Genomic DNA, 22,098 nt, shown 5'->3' with positions numbered 1-22,098 from the left:
GACGAAGTTCGTTGGACCGAGATGATTCACTTTAGTTCAGATACACTTGCCACCGTCGACAATCATCTCCGTGCCGTTGATGAAACTGCCCTCATCACTCGCAAGGTACAAACACATATTCGCCACATCATCTGGGTCAGTCAACCGGCCGAGGGGCACATTTCCGATAAACTTTTCACGATTCTCAGGCGTGTCCTCCATGCCGGTGAACATGGAAAACAGACCCGTCCCGGACAGGAGGGGACTGACTGTGTTGACGCGGATATTGTGGGGGCCGTACTCAGCCGCAAGCCCTTTGGTGGCCTACCGTTGTCAGCTGGCAGAGTCCCAACAAAGTCAAGGACAGGAGCCATACATTGGAAACAGCACCCTTGGATGCATTGTACCACACCAACCCCGGTCGAGGCCTCGAGGCTCCAGTGGAGGAGATGTTAATCATAGAACCTCCTTGGCCCTGCTGGATCAACCGCCCCATCAATGCTTTCGATGCAAGAAAGATGCTCCGAACATTGACATTAAACACACGTTCCCACTCCTCCTCGGTGACTTCCAAAGTGGGCTGTAGGGCTCAGACGTCAGCTAGGGGGCACCTCAATAGGATTCACACCGACATCACCCGTCGGGTACAGGCAAGCAGTCGTTCATCTGGCAGTCCGCACCTTATTCCGGTATGAGGTTCCGGCATTGTTGACCAGCACATCCAACCGACCAAACTTGGCAAAGGCAAGATCCATGACCTCGTCCCAGTCCGAAGCGCTGGTGACGTCCATCTTGTGGAAGAGCAGGTTCTCGGGAATTTGTGCGGCGATCTTCTCTCCGTTCTCGACATTGATATCGGTGAGAATGACCTTGGCGCCCTCCTCACCGAAGCGCCGAGAGATGGCCGCACCGAAGCCCGAGCCTCCTCCTATGCCTGGTTAACGAGACTTCACGGACTTCACGGTATTGCATTGGTGCTTTGAAAGAACCTAAGGGATACCTGTTACAATGGCAACCTTGCCCTGAAGACGGGCACCGGCCGGAGCTTTGGTCATTTTGATTGCAGCGTATCTTAAACCGAAATAGATTAACAGTCATACAGCATATCTCGCGTTCAAACAAGGGAAAAGACAAGCGGATATTTATATACCTAAAGCCTAAAGCAAAGAGGGGTCGACCCGTGCGGAGACACCACGGTGCAATGCCGATTCCCGAGTCGTCCCCATCCTAGCATTTGCCGTCTGCACCCCTTTCTCCCATGGGTGATCCAACCCCATCAGATCCACAGATGTTCGAATCTACATGTACGAATTCAAGGTGGTATTGGTCTTCGCCGCAGTTAAATGTGGCGAGATAACGACACAAACAATGCCAATCCTGCGGAGTATTTGTTTCATACATCCATTCCAACCGGAGGATGGCCGCAACACCTATCGGAGTTACTCCATAGCCGGCTTCACAACGAATGATTAAGAACTAAGGTCGGACTGAACATACCATTTCTCCCAGCCTGTGGTGTGTATAGTTTATAGCAGTCGCCTTGCAGGTGTGCAGAGGCTTGATTATACGGTCTGCATCGAACTCGGAGATTATGCCGAAGTAAAGAACAACCTCCATGCGGATTAGTCTGCAGACCAGTCTTTTGGTATTCCAGTGTCCTTACTCTTTGGCAGGCGCAGAAGGAGTCATTATTAACTATTTCGTTTCCAATGTGTGTTCAATCCTCGTCTATAAAATAGTTACATGCCTGTAATGAATGCTCATCGGTAAAAGTGAGAAAAGAAAAAAAATAAAGATCGGTGAGGGTATCATCCGCGTAGCCAATATTAACCAATGTGAAGCTTGTACCTCCTTACGTCCCCGAAAAGGTCTGCGCCTGTCGTCCTTACCAACAGACAGCTTAGTGAGTCGTCACCGACGTCGACACATCCACCGTCTTCATGATCCTCATGGCCTCCGACGGCACGATCCGACGCGACGACGTATCCCCCCGAATCGACGTCTCGATCTTAGGGTCCCCCTGCGCATTCTGCATGAGGATCTCCTGATCGGACGCGGTATCCAAGTAACTCATCTGGTGTTTGCCGCGGCTGAGTCTCCTTTCCGTCCGGCTCTGCTTCACTTTGCTGAGTTCATGCGTGGAGGTATGCGTTGCTTTGTTGCTGGAGTATTCGTGGAGGACACGGCTGAGCAGAGCAGAGAGGGCTGGGAGGCAGGCGCAGATGACGCCAATGGCGATTTCGGCGTTTCTGCGAGAAGAATTCGCTTGTTAGTGCTTGTTGCTTGTGCTTGTGTTGTATGTCGGGGAATGAAGCAGAGCCAAAAAGAAAAGGGGAAACGCACCCAAACATATTGATCCGCATAAACGAATAAGTCCCGTCCTTGGACTGGCCGGTTTTGAGAATGAGGATGAGACGGACTACGCTGGATGCGCAGGCGAGGCCTCCGGCGCCGAGGATGCCCATCACGCGCAGCTTCTTTCGCATGGACATTTGGAGACTCAGAGTCAGCGGGAGCGGGAGGATGAGGATGATCATGTCGCTGACGACGCTGACGACTGCGTCGGCGAGGATAATTGCCGACTGGTCCAGGCAGGTGCCGTGGGTGGTGTCGTCCCAGAATTTCCCAATCGGGTTGCAGATGCGGATCTTGACGATGACGGCGGGGATGTAGTAGAGCAGCATGATTACTAGGAAGGCGTAGATGAAGAGAACTGCTTTGCGGTAGGGGCTGAATACTCTGGTCATGATCCAGAGGAGTGATATTTTGGTCAGGAATGCCGTGGGTCCGTACATGACCATTGTCACGTAAACGGTCTACGGTGGCTGAGGTCAGGGACTGATGAATCTGGTAAGTGTCGGGGGAAGCAACCAGACCTTATGGAAAGGTATCAGGTCGGAGTCTGGCACATCATTCTGGTGCAGTCCACCTCCGTAATGTCCCACTGCGAGCTGTTAGCTGCCAGAGTCGCAATAAGAAATCCAAATACTAACTGATGAGGGCGATGATAGAGTACATGACTCCAAGGAACTATCTCTCCCACACACGTCAGTATGGATAGAGCCATAAGCGAATTGTTGAGAAATTGTATACCCAAGCGCCCATGCAAGTCCCTGTATGATGGTCAGTATTCTCACATTTGGCTAAGCAATTATTGACCACGCACAGTCTTCCCTCCCGAAACCTTGGAGAACGAACATTCTAGTGTAGACGCGCAACCCAAAGAATACGGTCATGGCCACAATGCATAATGTCTGAGTCGCTGTATTCCAATTCTGCATCGTCCTGTCCACGGAATCGCCAACATCTCGCTCAAGCATCACTGCGAGAGCCATGGTAATGGCTCCCCCAGGGTACACTTGAATAAGAGATACGATATCTAGTTCTGGTCAAGGGAATCTTGAGCTCGGAAAAGAAAGAACATCGAAAAGGGATCTGTGACCTGATGGATCACATATGAGTGATATTTGTATGAAACAGAACTGTGGACTACAATTCACTCATGACGGATGCGCTAGACTATCATCTAAAAGCGTTGCCTCTGTCGATTCTCCATTCTTCAAGATCGATTTGGCAGTTCGCAGCTCCACACCCCTGACCATCGGGAGAGACGTCTACTGTCGAGCACCACCAGAACGGTAGACTTGACGATCAACGATGGCACAGAAGCTCTTGGCCTGTTCCTACAGAAATAAGCTGGAACAATCCCTGCAGTTCGGGTGTACGGTGATACATGAAGGAATTGATGATCAGGGAAGTAAAAATACTGTGTTGATCTAGTTTATACATCAAAACTGAGGTGAGGAATTACCTAGTGTAATGATACACTTATATTTGACAATTAAAATGAGATGCTCCACAGTCTGTCGGGTTCCCTACCGACATGTGAATTTCCACAATAGGATGGAGGCAAGTATTATCTGTCACCACTCGCCAGGGACAGCAGGGACGAGATTTATCTACCTCTTGTCAGACATGAGCATACTGAACTACCTATGCCATGAGTATTTAGAGCTTTGACCCGTATGCCGTATACGGCAGGACGTTTAACTTACCTGGAACTATCTGATGAAGTCCACATAGGAAGGTAGTATTCCCACGCGACACTCAATATTCGGACAGGACTCGGCCGGTTTCAGGCTTCTAGTCGGCGAAGTCGGCCTAGACGGACGGCTTATCCGCTGAGAAAGAAACTTTCAGTGCCATCAGCCAAGAAAAATTGATTGGGCTTTAATTATTGCTCAGAGCAGGGATAAAAGTCGTGGAAATGACCGAGAAAGTCAATTTTGTGAGCCTCTGGTCTTCGCCCTACAGAGGCTACAATATTAATTAATATATTGAACTTCACACTTACAGGAGAACCGACCCTATCTATATTCCCGGTTTCAAGGGCCCACGCATTTGAGATCAGATCTATTCTACTTAAGATGGTTCATCGAGATAAGTGAACCATGGTAGCACAAGGTGCAGCCGCGCAAAACATGGGCCGATGAGGCAGTCCATTTAAAGAGCAAAAAAGCCACCAGCAGCCACCACTCCCAGGCCCCACCCCAAAAAAGCGAAAAAGAAAAGGATATTAAACCAAGACGATGATCATTGATGTCTCTTGTCTCTCTGACAACGGCATTATCATGCAATCACACCCCCTGTTACTTAGTATCATTACGACGATGACTTCCAAGGCCAACAACAGGGCAGTCCTGATACCAGCTTACCCCACAGCGGGGATCGGAGCCCACTTGCCGCCACCGCGCCGCCCCTAAGGGCGCGTTCTTTCCTCATTGGGATAAAGAATTGTGGGCTCAGGTACCAGTCACCGGCGCGGGTGTAACAGTAAGTAACCATTGGTATTACAGCAGTAACTTTGATGATGGTTATCACTGGAATCTGTAACCATGTCCTATCTTCAGTATTCAAATGTGACTTTCGATGCACAATATCCCGAGCGCAGTTCTCTTAAGAAATAGACAAATTTCAAGTGCAGCAGTAGTCGTCCTACTATTAAAACTAGCTTCGGACGATAAACTCTAATCTGCCTGACGTCTGTCGATCGCCTGTGCATCACCTGTGCAGAACAGAAAATGCTATACCACCATCAAAAACGAGGATGGCGTGGTCTCAGGGCATGGGGCCTTTTTTCAAGTTTCCACAACGGAGGATCACAACTTGCTTCCTAAGTGTCGTTCTTCAGTTTCTCTTAGGTGCTGGAACAGGCTCAGTGTATCAGTTTGCGCTACGGAGTACAACTACTAGAACTACATTGAACTGTAGGGGATATAACAATTGTCTTTCATAATTGTGAGCTGAAACAGGCCCAATCAAGTGTCAACGCTGGAGTCTCTCATAATCTCCGAGGTAAGTTCTGACTGCTGTGGCGGTCTAAAATTTTCAGTCTGCAGGGATACTGTGGACCCGTTATATGCCAGGTAGATCCAGACGTAAGACTACTGAAGATTGTCGCTGTCTTTCTTGCTACAGGAAGTTCCATGGTGTCTGAGTGAGGTTTCGCATTTGGAGTTTCAGTTGGAGCTATCAATTGGGGTCATCACTTGGAGTAATGGAGAGATTGCATGGACTACTCCTATTCCAGCTGTCCATCCAGGACGGGAAGGTCTTTCTGACTGTTGCACCACACCATCAAAATAGACCGGTGGATAGTCTCAACCGGGATTGGGAAGTGGACTGGTGACTGTGCTCAGCTCGGTATTTACTGATAGCCCGAACGATAATGCTCAGTGCGACCGACTTGCCTACTCTGTATCTCGGTTTCAGATTGTGCAGCAACTAGGAAGGGGCATCATCATGAATCCGATGCGGAAACTATTGCAATGCTTCATGTTAGACTTATTAGTTGTCATTCCTCGATGTCCTACAAGGGCTTGTGGTTTACATGTCATGCCGCTGCCTTACGTAATTGCTTTACGGAATCTGGCATCCTTAAAAAACTTCAAAGAATCAGTCGATTCTTCCCTGCCAGTAGATAATCTAAAAGATTGCCATCATATTTGGAGGAGACGACACTCCACCAGGCATGTTCAAGGGCACCGACGCGACGAAGAAACTCCACCGCTGGAGCTCCTGGCATGTGCGTGCGAGCGCTTCTAGATCGAAAAGTTCTCCTGTTCATCAGTAACATCAACCGTTAGCACTCCACTCTGAGCTGCTGTCTCAGCGATCAGAGGGTTGACTTACCAATTGGCATTCCCCATCCGGCAAGCACATACTCATGCAAGAACACATCAGGATTCTGGGGCGGATAGACCTGTCATGCCACACTGCGTCAGCCGACTCCACATATTCTAACGGTCATGTCTCACCTCCCAGCTGATCGCATCACTAGCGATCGCCGCAAACCCGGTATTCCACAGCCATCGAAGCACGTCAGTGGTTGCTTCGACTCCGGCGTGCTCTGGGCTCGGGTTATCCGAATACTGCTGCTTCTGCGCATCGGTCATGATAGTATCCCATTCCTTGGTGACCCCAACCCGCACAAAAAGGATGTCGCCCTTTTGAAATGTGATGTTGCATTCTTTGGCAATCTCCAAGATATCCGACAAGCGCACTTGGTGCGTCGAGAAGGTGGTATATCTGATCCCCTTCTTCTCTGCCCATGTCGCGTAGTCAATCAAGACTCCACGTCCTAGCTTTCATGCTCAGTAACCAGGTTCCATTCGCATGTGACATGAAGCTTACCTGCAATTCCCTCTTTCGCCCAGTGCTGCAGACCGATTCGGTCGTTCTTACGGTCATTGATCTCCTCAACCGTCGTGCCACCATAAAATACACGCTCTTTCTGCCCAGGAACAGTCTGCGAAAAGTGTCTTAATCCATCCCATTGACTACTTTGCTCTAGAGTAATGACCGTTAGTCTCAGGTTCGAATAGACGCGTGGCAAGACCTACGAGGATTCATAGTATAGATATCATCAAACGCGACTCCGCCTAGCAGCGGAATGATCTGATGATTGCAAGGCTGCCGATTCAAATTCGGATAGTCAAGCTTCGTCATATCCCAGTTCATTGTCACTCGTCGGCCGGTCCTGATCTCAGCTGCCGCTGCCTTGGCCACCACCTCTGGAGTCAGAATGGCGAGTTTTCCCAGTCCCTCTTCATAGCTCCCCGGCTTTCCAACCCAGACTTGTCTAGGGTTGGGAAGTTCATCGAACGGAATATCCCAGGGAGAGTGGCTTCCCATTATGCGAATGTCTAGAGGCAATTTGGGATGTATAAATTGAAGACAAGGCTATATTCAGAGGTGAGGTTAAGGCCTATGGCTTGCAGGGTTCTACAGCATTCTACTTCTATAGCGAACTATTCGGGGTAACTACAAGCGATGGAGGGGTCAAGGAGGGGAAGCTGGTCTTAGTCTTTATGAGTGAATCAGATAAAGCGATATCAGCACTCGACACTACCTTAGGCTCAGGTGCGGCATTTGGAAGCTGCTCTGGGAAATTATTTATGCACTAATGGAGCACCATTTATAATTACGGAKGATCTAGCTGGTAAAATCAGCATACGCTCGTTAGTGCATTCTTGCACGCCTCTGAGCGCGTACTACGGGCTCTGAGTATCTCTTGCGATTAATTTAAAGTTCTGACTCCTGAGGCATCGCAACAGGAGCACTTTGGTCTGCACAGAATGTCCCTTGTCGACAGCGGACTCTACGACACAATAACAAGTTAATTGATGAAAAGCAAGCTAGACATATGGAGTGCGTAGTATATAGTCTTGAGCATGTGAGGAAGGTGAGAATTGCGCCAAGTTCCATCACGAAGAATATACTGGATTGTACCTGAGGTAACGACAATACAAACAGTAAGGTAAGGTAATGTAGTCAAAAGACAGGGATGCTGTGGGGGCGGATGTCAAAGGGCGGAGCCTGCAGATTATAGAAATATATGATTGGCTATGTTGCGACAGCAGAACCCGACAAGTCTTAGCAACGCTCTGTCTGGCCCCTCTGTCTGTGTCAATCATTACCAAACTATCTACTAGATGCGTAGGAGAGTGTTACTACGACGAACTGTTGCAGTCTAGCGATGGTCTAGCAGCAATAGCGAAGGAGTCAACTCTCTGCACTGAACCCTCGAGGCTCAAAATTTCCTTTCTCATCAACCTGCAGCAAGTGGACCACGACTCCTCGTCTCCTCCGCCAATGATGTACAAAGTATGGAGTTCATTTCGCGCAAATCAGGCCAATCTCAAGGCTGGATTGACCAGCGCGGAGTAAGAGCAACCAAATGGGCGGAGGGGAGAGCTCAGAGCTCCCTTCGCCTTCGCAAATCACTCAAAGCTAATGCAAAGGCAATAAATGCGTGGGCGATATGGGACGCTATGGCAGCATGCATGGCTAGAACGTCTAAAGCATTCTTGGTGCTTGGTATCAGAATTTTCGGTGCCGACAAGCGAATCACATCTTATCTTAACGTGGAAGCTACTTCAGCTTGTGACCTGTCCCAATATTGATCCTCTTCTTTTCTCCCCTAGACCAGTTCTTGAACAGTCTGAGTGAGGGGCAGAATCAGATCTGCTGTGAGACCAGGAGTCTGAGTGCCCTCGTACAAGGCCCGCCCGGTCCTTCCCGCTTCCTGCATTCTTCTTCTTTGTGATACAAGTCAAATTTGCAGGGGTTAATTCCTGCATTTGCGGCTCAGCTTGGACGGCTTTGTGTATCAATCAATTGTGACGCAGGATGGGGACTTTCGGTTCACAGACCAGTACCTATAATAGGCTGGTCACCATATTTGTAGCCGTTGGGTCAATGGTCAGTACCCTGCATCCCTGGGCTGTATCTGACCATCTTCGCGTCGGCTAATCTGCTCTTCAGACCTATGGTTACTGTGCTTCCATCATCGGGAGTACGATTGGGCAGCCGGGATGGTATAGCTTTTTCAAGCTCCCTGCCGAGGGAGAACCGGGATATGCCTCGATCACAACGCCCGCTATCTCCACAGCTAATGGTGTCTTCAGCGCTGGAGGTGCTGTCGGCACATTGTTCATCATGTGGTCATGCGATTACTTCGGTCGTAAGGTGAACATCCAGTTCGGTGCCTTTTTCTCCCTCTTTGGTGGTGCGCTTCAGGCCGGCGCGAACTCGCTCGAGTATGTCCTAATTCACGTTCTTGGTCAAGGCATAGCTGACAGCAACCAGTATGTTTCAAGCGGGTCGGTTCGTTTGCGGCCTCGGTATCGGTATCCTAGTCACGGTGTGTCCGATGTACCTTTCGGAAATGTCGAGCGCGTTCCGCCGTGGCTGGCTTGTCGGTCATCATGCTATCTTCCTGGTCTTTGGTTATATGCTTTCTGGTTGGGTTGGTTTCGCATGCTACTATGCCGAGGGCATTGGTTCGTTCGGCTGGAGGTTCCCGCTGGCCCTTCAGTGTCTGCCGCCTCTTGTGCTCCTCGTCGGATCTCCATGGCTTCCGCGCTCTCCCCGTTGGCTCATCTCCAAGGGCAAACATGAGGAAGCCAAGGTCGTCTTAGAGCGGCTTCGTCAGTCCCCCGATGACCCCGACAACCTGGTCGCTAGGGAGGAATATTACCAGACGGCAGAGCAGATCCGTTTGGAATCTGAGAGGCTGTCCGAGTACGGCAACGTGTGGAAAGCAGTTGTGAAGAAGAAGTCGTACAGAAAGCGAATGGTAATCGGGTTCCTAACTCAGTGGGGAGCAGAATTTGGTGGGCCCTTGATCATTGTTAGTCTTCTGATTATTAAAATTGGAACTGGACACTTACATATGATAGAACAATTACGCTGTTTTGCTATACACGAATCTCGGCATGAAGGGCGGTATGCCTTTGCTCCTGAGCGCAGTGTGGCTGACGACAGCTGGTGAGTACATGTCGTTGAGCTTTGCGCGCATAGCTTACACCTGCAGGTCTTATCTACAACCCCTTGGGTGCTTGGCTTCATGACAAGGTCAACTCGCGGCGCCGTATGTACATCACCGGTTTTGTTGGAATCATTGTCACCACTTCCTGCTTGGCTGCAATGACCGCCGAATATGCTGGCACAACAAACAAGGCCGGAAACGCCTTTGGTATTCTTTTCATATATCTCTACCTGGCGTTCCAGGGGTAGGTTCCTCCGCAGTGCTGTGCTGTGCGATACTAATTGGGTACCCAGAACTTTCTGCGACACGACCATGTATCTCTATGTCTCTGAGATCTTCCCAACCGAGATCAGACCCATAGGCATGGGGTTCTCTCTTTTCGGGCAGTTTGCTGGTATGTTCATCTCGGTTGTATGGTCCGACAGCAACTGACGACGATGCAGCTACCCTGGTCTTGCTTGAGACTGCCCCTATGGGCTTCAACAATATCGGCTGGAAGTACTATCTCGTGATCATCTGCTGGTCCGCATTCTTCATTCCAGGTAAGATGGACATTCCAGTGCTCGACGGACATCCAGCTAATACCCGAAAGTCATCTACTTCTTCTTCCCAGAGACTGCCCGCTTGACTTTGGAAGAGATCGCGAAGAACTTTGGCGAAGAAGTTGCCGTTCATCTCACTGATGCGACTGACGAAGAGAGAGCCCAGCTGGAGCGAACCTTTGTCGACGGCTCAAGCAGTGTGCCATCTGAGCCGACCAAAGCGTTTGAGGCCAAGGCTGCTTAGAGGTTGGATATCGACCTTGAGACATCAGTTATCGATCATTGGCAATTGTTATATAGTAAGAATCCTTGTTGCAGGGCACAAAATTTGCCACTCACTGACTGAGATACAGTTTGATTTTACTTTCAAGACAGCTTCACAACGTTGTTTGTGCCGATCTCCGCCTTCTCGAGGACAGATTGAAACAAAGAATCATGCTACAACATTGCATTTTGGCTTGAACGACGCCAGTCATTGGATAATGCGGGCGAAGCTACACCATTACTTTCCTTTCCCATTGATAGAAGTGATACCTATACCCTCTTTGATGTGTACACATATTAATAATCGGAATGAAGAGCTTGGAGTTTGTTTCCAGGCGACTATTTTGCGCCGAAGAACCCGCAGCATTAACCCCTGAAAACAGAACACAGAATGTCTCACAATTTGATGCTCAACGGCCAAATCTGCAAAATGCGGCCTTCTCGCTGGTCATTGTTGTCCATGTCTAAGACAGCAATAATTCCTTCATCCTCAAATCGATATATATCGCCGGATCTACATCATGATTTCCTTCTCGAACGTAGCACTGTCTGGCGATCCAATATTAATAGCATTGAAACATTGGACTAACTGTCTTCTGAGTACGCATCGTTCTAGGTGACAATATTCTTAGCAGCGCCACTATATCCATGACCTCATGTCTCACTTGATGTGGAGAAAACTGGAGAAGCATGATAGTATCTCGACTCTGACCTCAATCCTCGGTCTGCTTCCGAGACATAGGAGAACACGGGATATATAACCAGTCCTAGGACCGCTGCAGATAGCATATCTCAACATCACCATCAGTACATCCCAACGAAACACTACTGCAGATTTAAACCACAAACCATCAAAATGAAGCTCACTACCGTCCTCTCTCTCGCCCCCCTTCTCGGCGCCGCAGCCGCCCAGGGACAACAACAGCAACCCTTCACACTCAACGTCCGCTGGTCCAACAGCCCCCTCAAGGGTCCCCTGAATGCCAACGCCGGCGCCTTCTGGATCGGCAAGCCTACCGCCTCCTTCTGCCCGGAGAACGTCGCCGGCTGCTCAGCCGTGAACACCACCTCGTTCGTCGCGCAGGGCTCGAAGCTGTTCTTGAACGACGCCGTGCCCGGCGGTCAGCAGGGTATGCTACGCTACGCCCCTTCCCCTATCCCCCTTCTCTCACCATAATATTGGTTGATGCTAACGGTTACGCAGTCTACATCTCCCCCCAGGGCCAACTGACCTACACAGTCCCCCACAGCGCGAACATCCCCGAGGGCTCGCTCACCGACCTGCCCGTCTTCTCGACGAACTCGTTCCTCAACCCGTTCCTGACGCTCTGGCTGTGCTCCGATGACAAGGACGCCAAGCAGTGGAAGGTCTGGGCCGAGTACACGGATGCTGCTACCGGGTCGATCACCAACAATGGGTCCAACGGGAGCAATGCCTGCACGCGGATTGCGCTCGAGGCGCAGCCGTATACGGGCCCTAAGGCTTGGGAGTTTTAGACACGGCATCTGTGATGCTTCCAGCTGAGCAGCTGTGAGGTTAGGGACACAGTTGTGTAGAGATTAGATAGCGATTTACATTAATAAGATGTGTGGTTCTTTTTAAGGTTATGAGTTCTTACTATTATGGCTATAGTTCCTTATTAAAACACCATGATAGGTGTATAGAAGCATTCAAAGCAGATAAAGAGTCTGTAATCTACACCTAGGTCAAGGCTACCTGGATTGCCTATATTTTCTGATGCGAAATTAACATGATATTACAATAGTCCGTATCGCTGGTGGTTGTCCATTGTTGAGCCGTGGCAGCTGACTTGGTGGCCATCTTATCTGATTATCACGAGTATGGTACTGGTAGAGAAACCTTCGCTTGGGCCAAATCGGGCATCAAAGATATCTAATTAAGATCCACACAATGACATCTCATGAGGTATTAATGACTCCGCTCATCCCAGCGAGCCTGGAAAAGGTTTCCCTCACCCCGAATCATTGTCGGAACCCTTGGGCAGCATGATACTTGATGGAGGGTAGCACGATGCTACCCCGCCGCCACAACCTGGAATAAAGTGCTCCATAGGACCATTAAACTTTTGGAGAGCACAAAAACCAGCAGATCTCATCGGATTAGGAATGGCATCAGCAGGGCATATCGAGGGTGTTGTCCGCGGCACCCGACAGATCGCTGGATACCGGATCCTCCATGCTCCGGCCGACTCAGATTCAAACTCCGCCGTCTTCATTTGCCGAATGCTCCTGAATGACGATAGACAAGAAAGGGAGGATCCGCGCCTCCCCGCGATGCGGAATGAGTAATTTCCCAGAGGAGAATCCTCGGAGCTATATGTTCTAATAAGCTCTCGGGAACGGGATAACGTTGTGCGAGGCCGTCGTAGCTGTTTGAAGTTTGGACAGGCGCAAGGAACTCTATTGATTATCCCACGCAATGATCGACTGCGTGTGAAACAGATGACGGATCACATATGACAATAACGGGGATGGACAGTAGTCCAAAATGCGTTCACATGACGAGATTGCACATTGCCCAATATCCGGATATTTTGGATCATAGTTGGAAGACGGGCTATTTGCTGTGACTTACAATCTTAAAATAGTCTAGTCKGCACGACTGTTCTTGAGTCTGTAAAACTGACAAATATGCCCATCAAAAAGAGTTATCACTACCAGCGAAGACGATGGAAACAAGCTCAAGGAAACCTATGGCAGAGCTCAGAAAGATGACAGCCATGGGTTCGATGGCTTGTGTCCAGGCCCGCCCATCACCAGGACCACGGGGGATCACGGAAAAGCAAGATTGACCATCTGCACTCGAGAATCAAGGAGATTGTCTCCAGTCCCGCCGATCCTGCGGGATTGTCATTGACAATCAGCTGAATCAGGTTACACAAGCTGTGGTGAGGTCGCAGTGGATGATGGATGATGGAAAATTGATAACGCAAGAGTGGACCACCAATCGCACTTAGCGTTAAATTAACTTTGGAGGAACAGAAAGCATGAGGTCCTACATGCGTTTCACTGCGACCTGTGAGTCTTTGACCTTGGAGGCTAAAAGCTAATTCTCAACGGTGCCAAAGGCAAGTCCTCGCCGCAGTTACTCCTGAAAGCTTTCATGGTAAATAGATGATTATCTACCAAGCTGGACCAAGGTAATCATAATCAGAAATCCAAACTCCACTAAAATACCAGGGGCCCCCTGAGTCTCGCTGCAGGGCACGATAGGTCCTCTTCGAATCAGAGACAAGCAGCCACGCACTTCTTTCAGCGTAGACTCGGCATTGGACTGCTTTAGTTTCGCAAAGAAGATTTCCACTAGATAATCGGCCGATAGCGGACACTAGCGGACACGCATAATTGGGGAAGAATGCAGCAATCGCGGATGTACTCCCTAGATAAGTCGGAGAAAGCGAAGGAAGTTAATGGAGGTTTGCCCATGAATATTAATAACAACACTCAAAAGGATGATAACTAGTCCCCGTCGCGACTGGCGAGAGCGCGGTAGGACCGTAGGAGAGAATCTGGATCCGAACATCATTTGTTAGCGACCGTGGGGAGAGTGGCCCACTGTTCCCAGTCAGACACGGGTACGATCGGGGCTTCCAGGAAAGTGGGAACTGAACGCCTCGAGTTTTCCAGTCTTGAGTCGAATCACGAATAAGAATGGCTGAACGAGGCAATTTTCCCTCTCAGGCACTTCTGGGATGCGCGTTCTCGACCAGTAGCAATCAGCCGGGTGTGATCAGCGATGCACAGGGTAACCTCCACTGAGTAGACTAAGGTACTCATCCTCATGGATCATCTTGCCAAATAATAATCATCCACGAGGCACAAAGGACCACGAGGGGAATTTGGCACAGCATGATCACCCACTAGGGTCGATCATTATCACCACATCGTCATTCATCCTCGTCCACTGGCAATAGCTCAGGTCCTGAAAGTGGAAACTGGTTTTGAGACTGGTTCTGGAACTGGAATCTGGGAGCAAACTGATCGACTTCATCCCAAGAGTTTGATCATCGAATTTGAAGGACAAAAGTTGAGTTTGTCCGTAGACTAGGGTGAGGCGTGAGGACCGCAGGTGGAAGCGAAAACAAACTTTTGCCAATCTTCCGTAAATCTTAAATGTCCCGTTAAGAGGTGCTTCGTAATAATAATAGTAATAATAATAACCATTGGGCTTATGATGAAGGCTTGAAGCTGAGCTCAGTAACTTCGTATTGTGGTCGGGACTCCCCAGGATTTTGGCCCCTCCCCCAAGGAAAAAGAAAGTGATGAGATGAGCTTCCTTTCCTCTTCGTTTCCCCCCCGCCAGATCCGGTGATTCGCCGCTCCTTCTCTTTCCTTCTCCGACACGACGACACAACCTCCTCCTCACTGCAACTGATCCCCCCTCCATTATCATCATTATCTATTCCTTTCTCATCTATCTACCTCCTCAATATCCTTCCATTCGGTTCTTTGTACTTTTGCAAGGGTGTATCACTAAGTTTGCCGTAAAAAGTATCTCATCATCCCGGTCTGTCTTTTCGCTTTTGTCGGGATTTCTAGCTATGATCGTCACCGCTCGAATCGATCGTTAATTGTGCCCGACTTTGGCTTATTATTATTATTACCTTCTGGTCAAACCGCTGGTCTTCTCTACATCCTCCCACATTATTAGCTTCATGTCGCTGCCTTTTAGTTCGGTATCGTGACTCTCCTTCTCATGGAGATGCATACAGTGGTGTATACCCCCGGAAAGCCTGATCCTCCGCCAACTGCACAATCTCAACCCGCTGCGGCTCCTGCGCCCGAAAAGAAGAAACGCGTGCGTCGATGGCATCGCCGTGGGTTTACAGGTTGTTTGACCTGTAGGCGACGTCATGTTCGTTGCGACGAGGCATCTCCTTCATGCAAGAATTGTACACGGTTAGGTCTCGATTGCGATGGAACTCAAGGTCGCATGACTTTTAAGGTGTATGGCCCATCGCAAAGTGCACAAGAATTGTCGCAGAGTCCGAACGATATCAACACAGTCAATGCAATAATTGTCAAAAATCAGCAATTGGATATCAAGCATGTCAAGCAAGAGCCCCAAGACGACAAGGTTGATTTCGTTGATGGCATAGTGATTTCTCCGACAACCATTACCGACTCGGCTCCGGTCAAATATCGATTCCAAGACCCTATTTCTCCTTCAGGCTTCATGCCCTCTTCGTTAGATTGCGTAGAGGGCCGCTATTATACCCATTTCATCGACCAGGTCGCAACGTTACTCCTTATCTACGATAATTCGAATAACATCAACCCTTTTCGACAATACTTTCCCGACCTCGCCCAGTCTTCACCATCCGTGGCAAGCGCCATGCAAGCGCTTGGTGCGTTGCACCTCGCAAATACGTCGCCAGGCCCACAGCGCAATGTACATTTTCAACAAGCAATGGGCAAGTATGGAGAGGTGGTAAAGACTTTCAGGACGCGGTACACACATCCCGAACATGAAGTTCAAATCACAGACTTTGCAACTTGTCTCTTGCTGTCTTTATTTGAGGTAGGTAATCCCGCAACTGGGCCCCGCCAGCTCCTCACTAACCTTATCTGATTTAAAACCAGATGATGGATTCTGGACATGATAATTGGGCGATCCATCTCAAAGGCGCTCGCGAGATCTACAAATCGCTATTTTTATCGAAGAGAAGCGACCCTGCAAAAGAAGCCCGACGGCTGGCGGAATCGAATCATCCCCTTCGACATTTTCTCATCTCCCTTCTTTCCTATCTCGACGTCGCGGGCGCATGCAATACCAGTGAAGGCACTGTAGTGGAAGGAAGCTACTGGAGAACACACGGAGGCGGATGGGAATACAATCTAGGCACCCCGAGTCTGTCATCGCCCACACCCGGCGATGACCGGTTGAACGAGCTTCGCCAATGCTGGTCCATCATGATGGAGATTCAAGCCGACATTAGCGCTCTTGGAAAAGCGAAACATGAGAAGTGGCTCTCGCCTGCGCAACAAGACGTCATCTACGGTGACTTGTTGAATCGCCTCGTTCAATGGCGTGCCAATGCACCGCAATGCATCCAGCAGCTAGGCGAATTAGACGATGAAAGCCTACAACAATACCAGTACCCGGAAGTTATGGAGTATGCTGGATGTATCGAGGCCTATGAGAAAGCGACGATCATCTTCTTGCACAAAGTGATCGCGGCTGAACGTCCCGATCGTCCTCCCCAGACACCGTTCCTGCAAATGCTGGCCACTCGCATACTTAATCTGATCAAGAAGCTAGCGAGAGATGTCGGTCAGCTGGCAGTGATGTGGCCCCTCTTTATTGCAGGGCGAGAAACCCGGGACGAAATCCAGCAGAAGGCTGTCCGCCAAACAATGATCGACTGCCGGCGGTTCGGATTCAAGGCACGTCGGCCCGATACCCCGTTGCTTAACTTGACACTTGAACTAACTCGTTATATAGAATGTTGATAAGGCCCTCGAAGAACTAGAGAGAGCCTGGTTTAAACAACGCGCTTTTCCGGAGGGTTGGGTCGACAGGATGGATGATATTCGCACATCGATCCTTCTCCCGTAGATGGCTCTAGGCCACCGGGTTCTCGGCGCCACCCTTTTTTGGGTGTTTTGTTTCTTGGTACTGGTACCAGCATGGCTTGGACAAAAAAAATCCCAGATGCGTTCCTTTTATTAGCGATGTGTGGGTTGTTTGGGTTGCTTTTACTCTGGCGGGCGTTTGGTTGGGCTGGGCCCTTACGACTTGATTCATGGATTTCGCTTCCCGGTTCGATTCTCATTTTGTGGACACTTGGTGTCAGGTTATCGTATATAGGACTTTACTTACTGGCGGGACGGAGGGATGGACATATGGGATCATTTATGGAATGGGAAATAAGGAATAGACAGGGTGGCTTTGATCACCATTACCACATTAGCGTTCTCAAACTTGGTATTTTCTCACGCTATATTACATGCGTTGCTGAAACGCTTGTGCAAGCCCCCCCCAAAATCAGGGCTAATAGGAGTATATACTACTTTTAGATAATGTACAGTCGACCTTGTTCAAATCACTTTTCACTGCGACGCAGTTCCCTCATGTTGTGCCCTCCTCGACGAACCGACCTCCTCCACCGTCTCGGAGACGGCGCCCTTGCTGTCAATGAAATGCGAGATACGGTCCCGGGGTAACCAGGCGTCCTCGGGCATGACGAAGTACGAGATGAGCGCTAAGATCGTCACACCTGCCATGATGATGGGCGCATCTATTCAGAAAGACACATTAATATAACTAGCACAGTCTTGATTGAGAGAGGGACAAAGGATGCAGTATCTTACAGTTGAGATTCTGCCCCGTCACGGGAAACGCGTACGGCGAGAACAGGATGGCGACGACCCAGGCGTTCCAGAATACGCCGATGAACTGGAATGGCTTGCTTAGGCGCCCCAGACTCCACTTTGGCTTGGGGAAGCGCTTGGGCGTGCAGAGGAGGCGGCCAAGGCAAATGAGGCCGTATGCGGCGGCGCTGGGGACACCGGCTGCGGAGACGAGGGATGTGAAGGCCACGCTTGACGGGAGGAGGGTGCAGGTGACGAGGGCGGCGACGGCCCAGACGACGACGACGGCGTTCCGGGGCTGGCCGTTGTGGACGCGGGAGACCCAGCCGGAGAAGGGGAGGACTCCGTCACGGGCGACGGCGAAGACGAGACGCGAGGCGGCGACGATGGCGATGGCTGTGTTCTGCAGAGGGGTCAGTGTGTGCTTTTGGGGGGTATGGTGAACGGGAGACGGCGTACAAGCCACAGAGCTACAATGCAGATGACGTTCATGAAGACGTGGCCGCCTTTGCCGAGGACAACGGCGTATAGGGACACGAAAGGCTGGGGAGAGCCAAATGAGAAGAGTGTATCGGCGTCCGGCTGGGAAACGTCAGTACCCTATGTTGTATCTTAATGGAGGAGAACGCACCGCGCAGAAGAGGAAAAGGATGATAGTCGCCAATCCGCCGACTCCACTGACGACTGTACTCCAGAAAATACCGCGAGCGGCTGTGACAGACGCGTTCTTGGTCTCTTCCGCGACGTGGCCCGAGGCATCAAATCCAATTAAAATACCTGCAGTTGCCAGGTAGGAAAGACACCAGTTCCAGGCTGGCGGGGCACCGGTGCCGTTGTAGGTCGACATGAAGGCTTCGTGGGCAGACCGGAAGCCCCAGGTGTCGTGAGCGCCGATCGGAAGCCAGATGATGTTGAGCACGAAGTCCAGCATGACCATGGTGGATGATAGGTAGAAGACGTATCGGAAATATTTGGCTAGAAGAATGAGTACACACTGAAGAACAGGGTTCATCACGATGAGTTGGAGCTACGCACGAGGCAGGAAATTGAGCAGTGCAGCCAATGCGAGCAAGATCTCGGTACAGATCCATTGCACTGCCCGAAATTTGACATCGCCAGTGTCGGTGGGGAAGTCGACATTGAAGACTGTCAATTCCTGTCAAAGAGAGGTCAGCTCAGCCCCTGATTCCCCGTGAATGCGCTTGGGAGCTTACCGAGAGCATGTAGTTCACAGCGGCTTGGGTGTTACTGGCGCAAAAGGTGGTCCAGGCAGTGGTACTCCACCAGGCAACGATGAAACCAAGGAGTCTTCCAAACCTAGGACCGCCAGCTTCCGCAGCCCACAGGTAGATCGAGCCTGCAGATGGTGACGCAGAGCATACTTCCGCGATGACCGCGGCGGTGATGAACGTGAAGACCATAGTGACCAGGTAGCTCGTCCTACTAATCGTGAGTTTCCATATATCGAAATACGTGCTCTTGACTTACCAGTAAGCTAGATTACCACCCGCTGCAATACCAGTACTGAAAGTCACACGAACTCCGCCGACAAAGTAGAGTGCAGCTGATCATGGTATGTTAGTGATGTCGGCAAAGAGCGCTTTGATAAGAGCATATCTCACCAAATGTCGTCGAAAAGTTCTCAAGGAGGCTGTACGTTCGATGAAGTACCTGACGATTATTGTAAGCACCAAAGCTCCACCTATAATATTGTGGATCAGGAAGCATACTGGCTTGTAGCCCATCGATTTCTGCAATTTGCGTCAGTATTGATATCATCACTTTATTATTGCAGTTTATCTTCTTGTTTGCAGGAGTGAAAAGAGTCTATCCACTAACCAATAGATCCGCATCGTCTTGCGAACTTGTTTCGCTTCTGTCTTGTTCACCAATGACAGGGACCTCATCTTGGTCAACCAGAAGCTCTGAATGGTGTTGGGTCGTGGGAGCCATGGCTGTTGTAACGTCTTGATGACAGACGTGAAGTATTGACAGTATCCAAAACCCTAGCTCCTGAGGCTCAAAAAATATTAGAAGGAAGGAAAAATCAAACTCAAAAAAAGTTTGCGATATGTTATCGTCTCTTCGTAGATGATTTGAGTTTTGTGGATATCTTCTGCACCTCCCGCCAGGAACCTGCCAACCCCACTGTTAGCGGCGATGAAAAGTTTAAACCGGCAAAGGGATATGCAGGAAATAGGCGGTTCGTTGGAGATTCCAGAGCCCCCAATATGCCACGAACTAACAGACAACTTCGTTTGCCGAACGAGGCAAAGGCCCTGGAAGAAAAACTCACTTACTCGCTGCCCAGGACTACAACTTGAATCCTTGTCTTCCAAGCTTTAATTCATCCCCCGGAGATGTCTGGTCCGCAAGAGATTCAACGAGAGAGCACGCTAAATACGAGGCTAGGGACGCTGAGGCCAGGGCACTGCTTTTTTTCCGTCTTCCACCCAAAAAAGCCAAGTGGTGGAGTCTCCAATCAGAGCTCACTGGACGGACCGCAAGTCCGTGGGTCATAACTGGGAAGCTGTCCCTTCAGAATCAATCCTGTTGCATTCCTAGAAATGAGGTGTGGACGAAGCCACGGGGAGATTTTGTCAATTGCTTTTTCTGCCTCCTGGATTGACTCATCGCCATTGGTGCTTTTTCATCATTAAGCTGGTTTGACCATCATCTTAAGGCTCTCAGATCGAATGACAGGAGCTGGAAAGCTGCGGGACCCAGACCGGTTCAGCCGATCACATCATCGACAGTTATGGCCCCACCAGTTATGAATGCCAGGACGGAGCTTGAGATCATAAAATCCATCTTCGACTGTGCAGTATAGTCATACGATGAAGTCAACTTGGAATGATTTGCAACATTCAAGGAACCATCATCTTCAGTGTCAATTGCGCTAAAATGATCAAACACATCTGCTGTTGTTGTGCAAAGCATCGTCAGATTAATGAAATCACGTGACATACATAAAGTATCAGTAGTCCTACATTCAGCCAACGTCCTCTTTGCCCACATCCATTGACATCTGGGCTGGAAATGCACATTAGAAGAATCATTGGCTTGGATGGTCCATTGGCCGAGTCATTGGATCTCATTTTGGCTTTCAATCTTCCACCGGAATGCTCTCTGTCGGCAGGTCTGTAGAAGAGAGATATAGTACTTTACAAGACTGTTGTATTAGAAGGCACGAATGCTGGTCCATAAGAGAAAACGGCAATTCCTTGTCTGGGATAATCATTCATGATACTGCTGCAAAACAGCAGCTACTGCCCAGCTAGAAAAGCTCTATTTTTCTTCGAGGATGAACTTTGCACGCATTGCGGCTTGGCTGCTGACAATGGCCCCCAATCAAAAGAAGGTGAATGTCATTCGAGCTGTGTGTCATTCACATCCGCTGCAGAACACCTTGGAAGCAATGTTTTGAAGAGGGCTTTCAAGCAGTGAATGGCAAAGAAGCCTCAATCTACCATGCTATGACCTTCGTCTATCTCTGCGAACTCTCCTCCATCTACTTCTTCCTCACCACTCAACAACGGACATTCCTCTTTGACCAAAGGACCTTGCAAGCATTTCTTCAGCACAATGCCTGAGGTTGAAATCAAGATCAAAGTAAGTCATTCGCTTATAGCCTTATTGACACAAATGATTACTGACGGCAAATTCTCATCCAAGCTCACTGGCGTGCCAGAACTGGTCCTTAGCAGGTTGCAGAGTCTTCTCGAAGACTACCTGACCAACTCTGATGACCCTGAGGTCAATCCTACAGTAGCTACACAGCGCTCTGTAAAGCTGAAACTAAAAATCACAAGGAACGACAAAGGGGACATCACTCGTGTCATTAGAAAGGAGAAGAACGTGACGGCGTCACACATTGCGATGATCAACTCAATCTGGGAACGGTCTCGAGTATTGCTTAAATTCTATTTTCCGACACCCGACGTTGACTGGACCCAACTGGACGATAATTTCCGCGTCACACTGACTCTAAAGGTCATCATGCAGCCGCTACTTAAGAACGCAAATGGCCCTGCCAAGACCTATGTGGTGAGTCGTCCCGCTGTCTTGGAAATGTGCATCTCTAAGCAAGTCCTTGGAACAGGAATTCGAGGAGGAGCTCGGTTAAGAACTAGGTACATTCTGGTT

The 22,098-nt window shown here is 49.6% G+C and overlaps 8 protein-coding genes across 8 annotated transcripts; 4 read left to right on the top strand and 4 right to left on the bottom strand.

Moving 5' to 3' along the window:
- Window positions 1–36: 36 nt before the first annotated feature.
- On the bottom strand, window positions 37–1,034 carry Asppvi_004142 (SDR family oxidoreductase; the record flags this gene model as incomplete). Its single annotated transcript, XM_043300098.1, has 4 exons — window positions 37–303; window positions 356–559; window positions 660–907; window positions 980–1,034. The coding sequence occupies 4 exons, from the start codon at window positions 1,032–1,034 to the stop codon at window positions 37–39; spliced, it is 774 nt and encodes a 257-aa protein (XP_043156033.1).
- An 845-nt stretch (window positions 1,035–1,879) lies between these two features.
- Asppvi_004141 (putative integral membrane protein) lies at window positions 1,880–2,780 on the bottom strand (the record flags this gene model as incomplete). The annotated part of the gene is made up of 2 exons (XM_043300097.1): window positions 1,880–2,228; window positions 2,323–2,780. The coding sequence occupies 2 exons, from the start codon at window positions 2,778–2,780 to the stop codon at window positions 1,880–1,882; spliced, it is 807 nt and encodes a 268-aa protein (XP_043156032.1).
- A 3,184-nt stretch (window positions 2,781–5,964) lies between these two features.
- On the bottom strand, window positions 5,965–7,173 carry Asppvi_004140 (uncharacterized protein; the record flags this gene model as incomplete). Its single annotated transcript, XM_043300096.1, has 5 exons — window positions 5,965–6,098; window positions 6,172–6,241; window positions 6,297–6,619; window positions 6,673–6,828; window positions 6,882–7,173. The coding sequence occupies 5 exons, from the start codon at window positions 7,171–7,173 to the stop codon at window positions 5,965–5,967; spliced, it is 975 nt and encodes a 324-aa protein (XP_043156031.1).
- Window positions 7,174–8,739: 1,566 nt separating this feature from the next.
- Asppvi_004139 (putative MFS sugar transporter) lies at window positions 8,740–10,597 on the top strand (the record flags this gene model as incomplete). The annotated part of the gene is made up of 8 exons (XM_043300095.1): window positions 8,740–8,742; window positions 8,806–9,080; window positions 9,130–9,673; window positions 9,723–9,810; window positions 9,857–10,055; window positions 10,105–10,205; window positions 10,255–10,353; window positions 10,404–10,597. 8 exons carry the CDS (start codon window positions 8,740–8,742, stop codon window positions 10,595–10,597), a joined length of 1,503 nt encoding a protein of 500 aa, XP_043156030.1.
- Window positions 10,598–11,473: 876 nt separating this feature from the next.
- Window positions 11,474–12,114, top strand: Asppvi_004138 (uncharacterized protein; the record flags this gene model as incomplete). The annotated part of the gene is made up of 2 exons (XM_043300094.1): window positions 11,474–11,747; window positions 11,822–12,114. The coding sequence occupies 2 exons, from the start codon at window positions 11,474–11,476 to the stop codon at window positions 12,112–12,114; spliced, it is 567 nt and encodes a 188-aa protein (XP_043156029.1).
- A 3,220-nt stretch (window positions 12,115–15,334) lies between these two features.
- On the top strand, window positions 15,335–17,091 carry Asppvi_004137 (Zn(II)2Cys6 transcription factor; the record flags this gene model as incomplete). Its single annotated transcript, XM_043300093.1, has 2 exons — window positions 15,335–16,159; window positions 16,222–17,091. The coding sequence occupies 2 exons, from the start codon at window positions 15,335–15,337 to the stop codon at window positions 17,089–17,091; spliced, it is 1,695 nt and encodes a 564-aa protein (XP_043156028.1).
- Window positions 17,092–17,691: 600 nt separating this feature from the next.
- On the bottom strand, window positions 17,692–19,905 carry Asppvi_004136 (putative amino acid permease; the record flags this gene model as incomplete). Its single annotated transcript, XM_043300092.1, has 10 exons — window positions 17,692–17,879; window positions 17,953–18,355; window positions 18,412–18,534; window positions 18,584–18,927; window positions 18,988–19,108; window positions 19,167–19,392; window positions 19,441–19,516; window positions 19,575–19,623; window positions 19,683–19,703; window positions 19,792–19,905. 10 exons carry the CDS (start codon window positions 19,903–19,905, stop codon window positions 17,692–17,694), a joined length of 1,665 nt encoding a protein of 554 aa, XP_043156027.1.
- A 1,632-nt stretch (window positions 19,906–21,537) lies between these two features.
- Window positions 21,538–22,078, top strand: Asppvi_004135 (uncharacterized protein; the record flags this gene model as incomplete). The annotated part of the gene is made up of 3 exons (XM_043300091.1): window positions 21,538–21,564; window positions 21,628–21,999; window positions 22,055–22,078. The coding sequence occupies 3 exons, from the start codon at window positions 21,538–21,540 to the stop codon at window positions 22,076–22,078; spliced, it is 423 nt and encodes a 140-aa protein (XP_043156026.1).
- Window positions 22,079–22,098: the final 20 nt, after the last annotated feature.

This window comes from Aspergillus pseudoviridinutans, assembly GCF_018340605.1.
Source record: "Aspergillus pseudoviridinutans IFM 55266 DNA, scaffold_3, whole genome shotgun sequence".
Taxonomy (NCBI): domain Eukaryota; kingdom Fungi; phylum Ascomycota; class Eurotiomycetes; order Eurotiales; family Aspergillaceae; genus Aspergillus; species Aspergillus pseudoviridinutans.
This window is presented reverse-complemented; position numbering and strand designations above follow the sequence as displayed.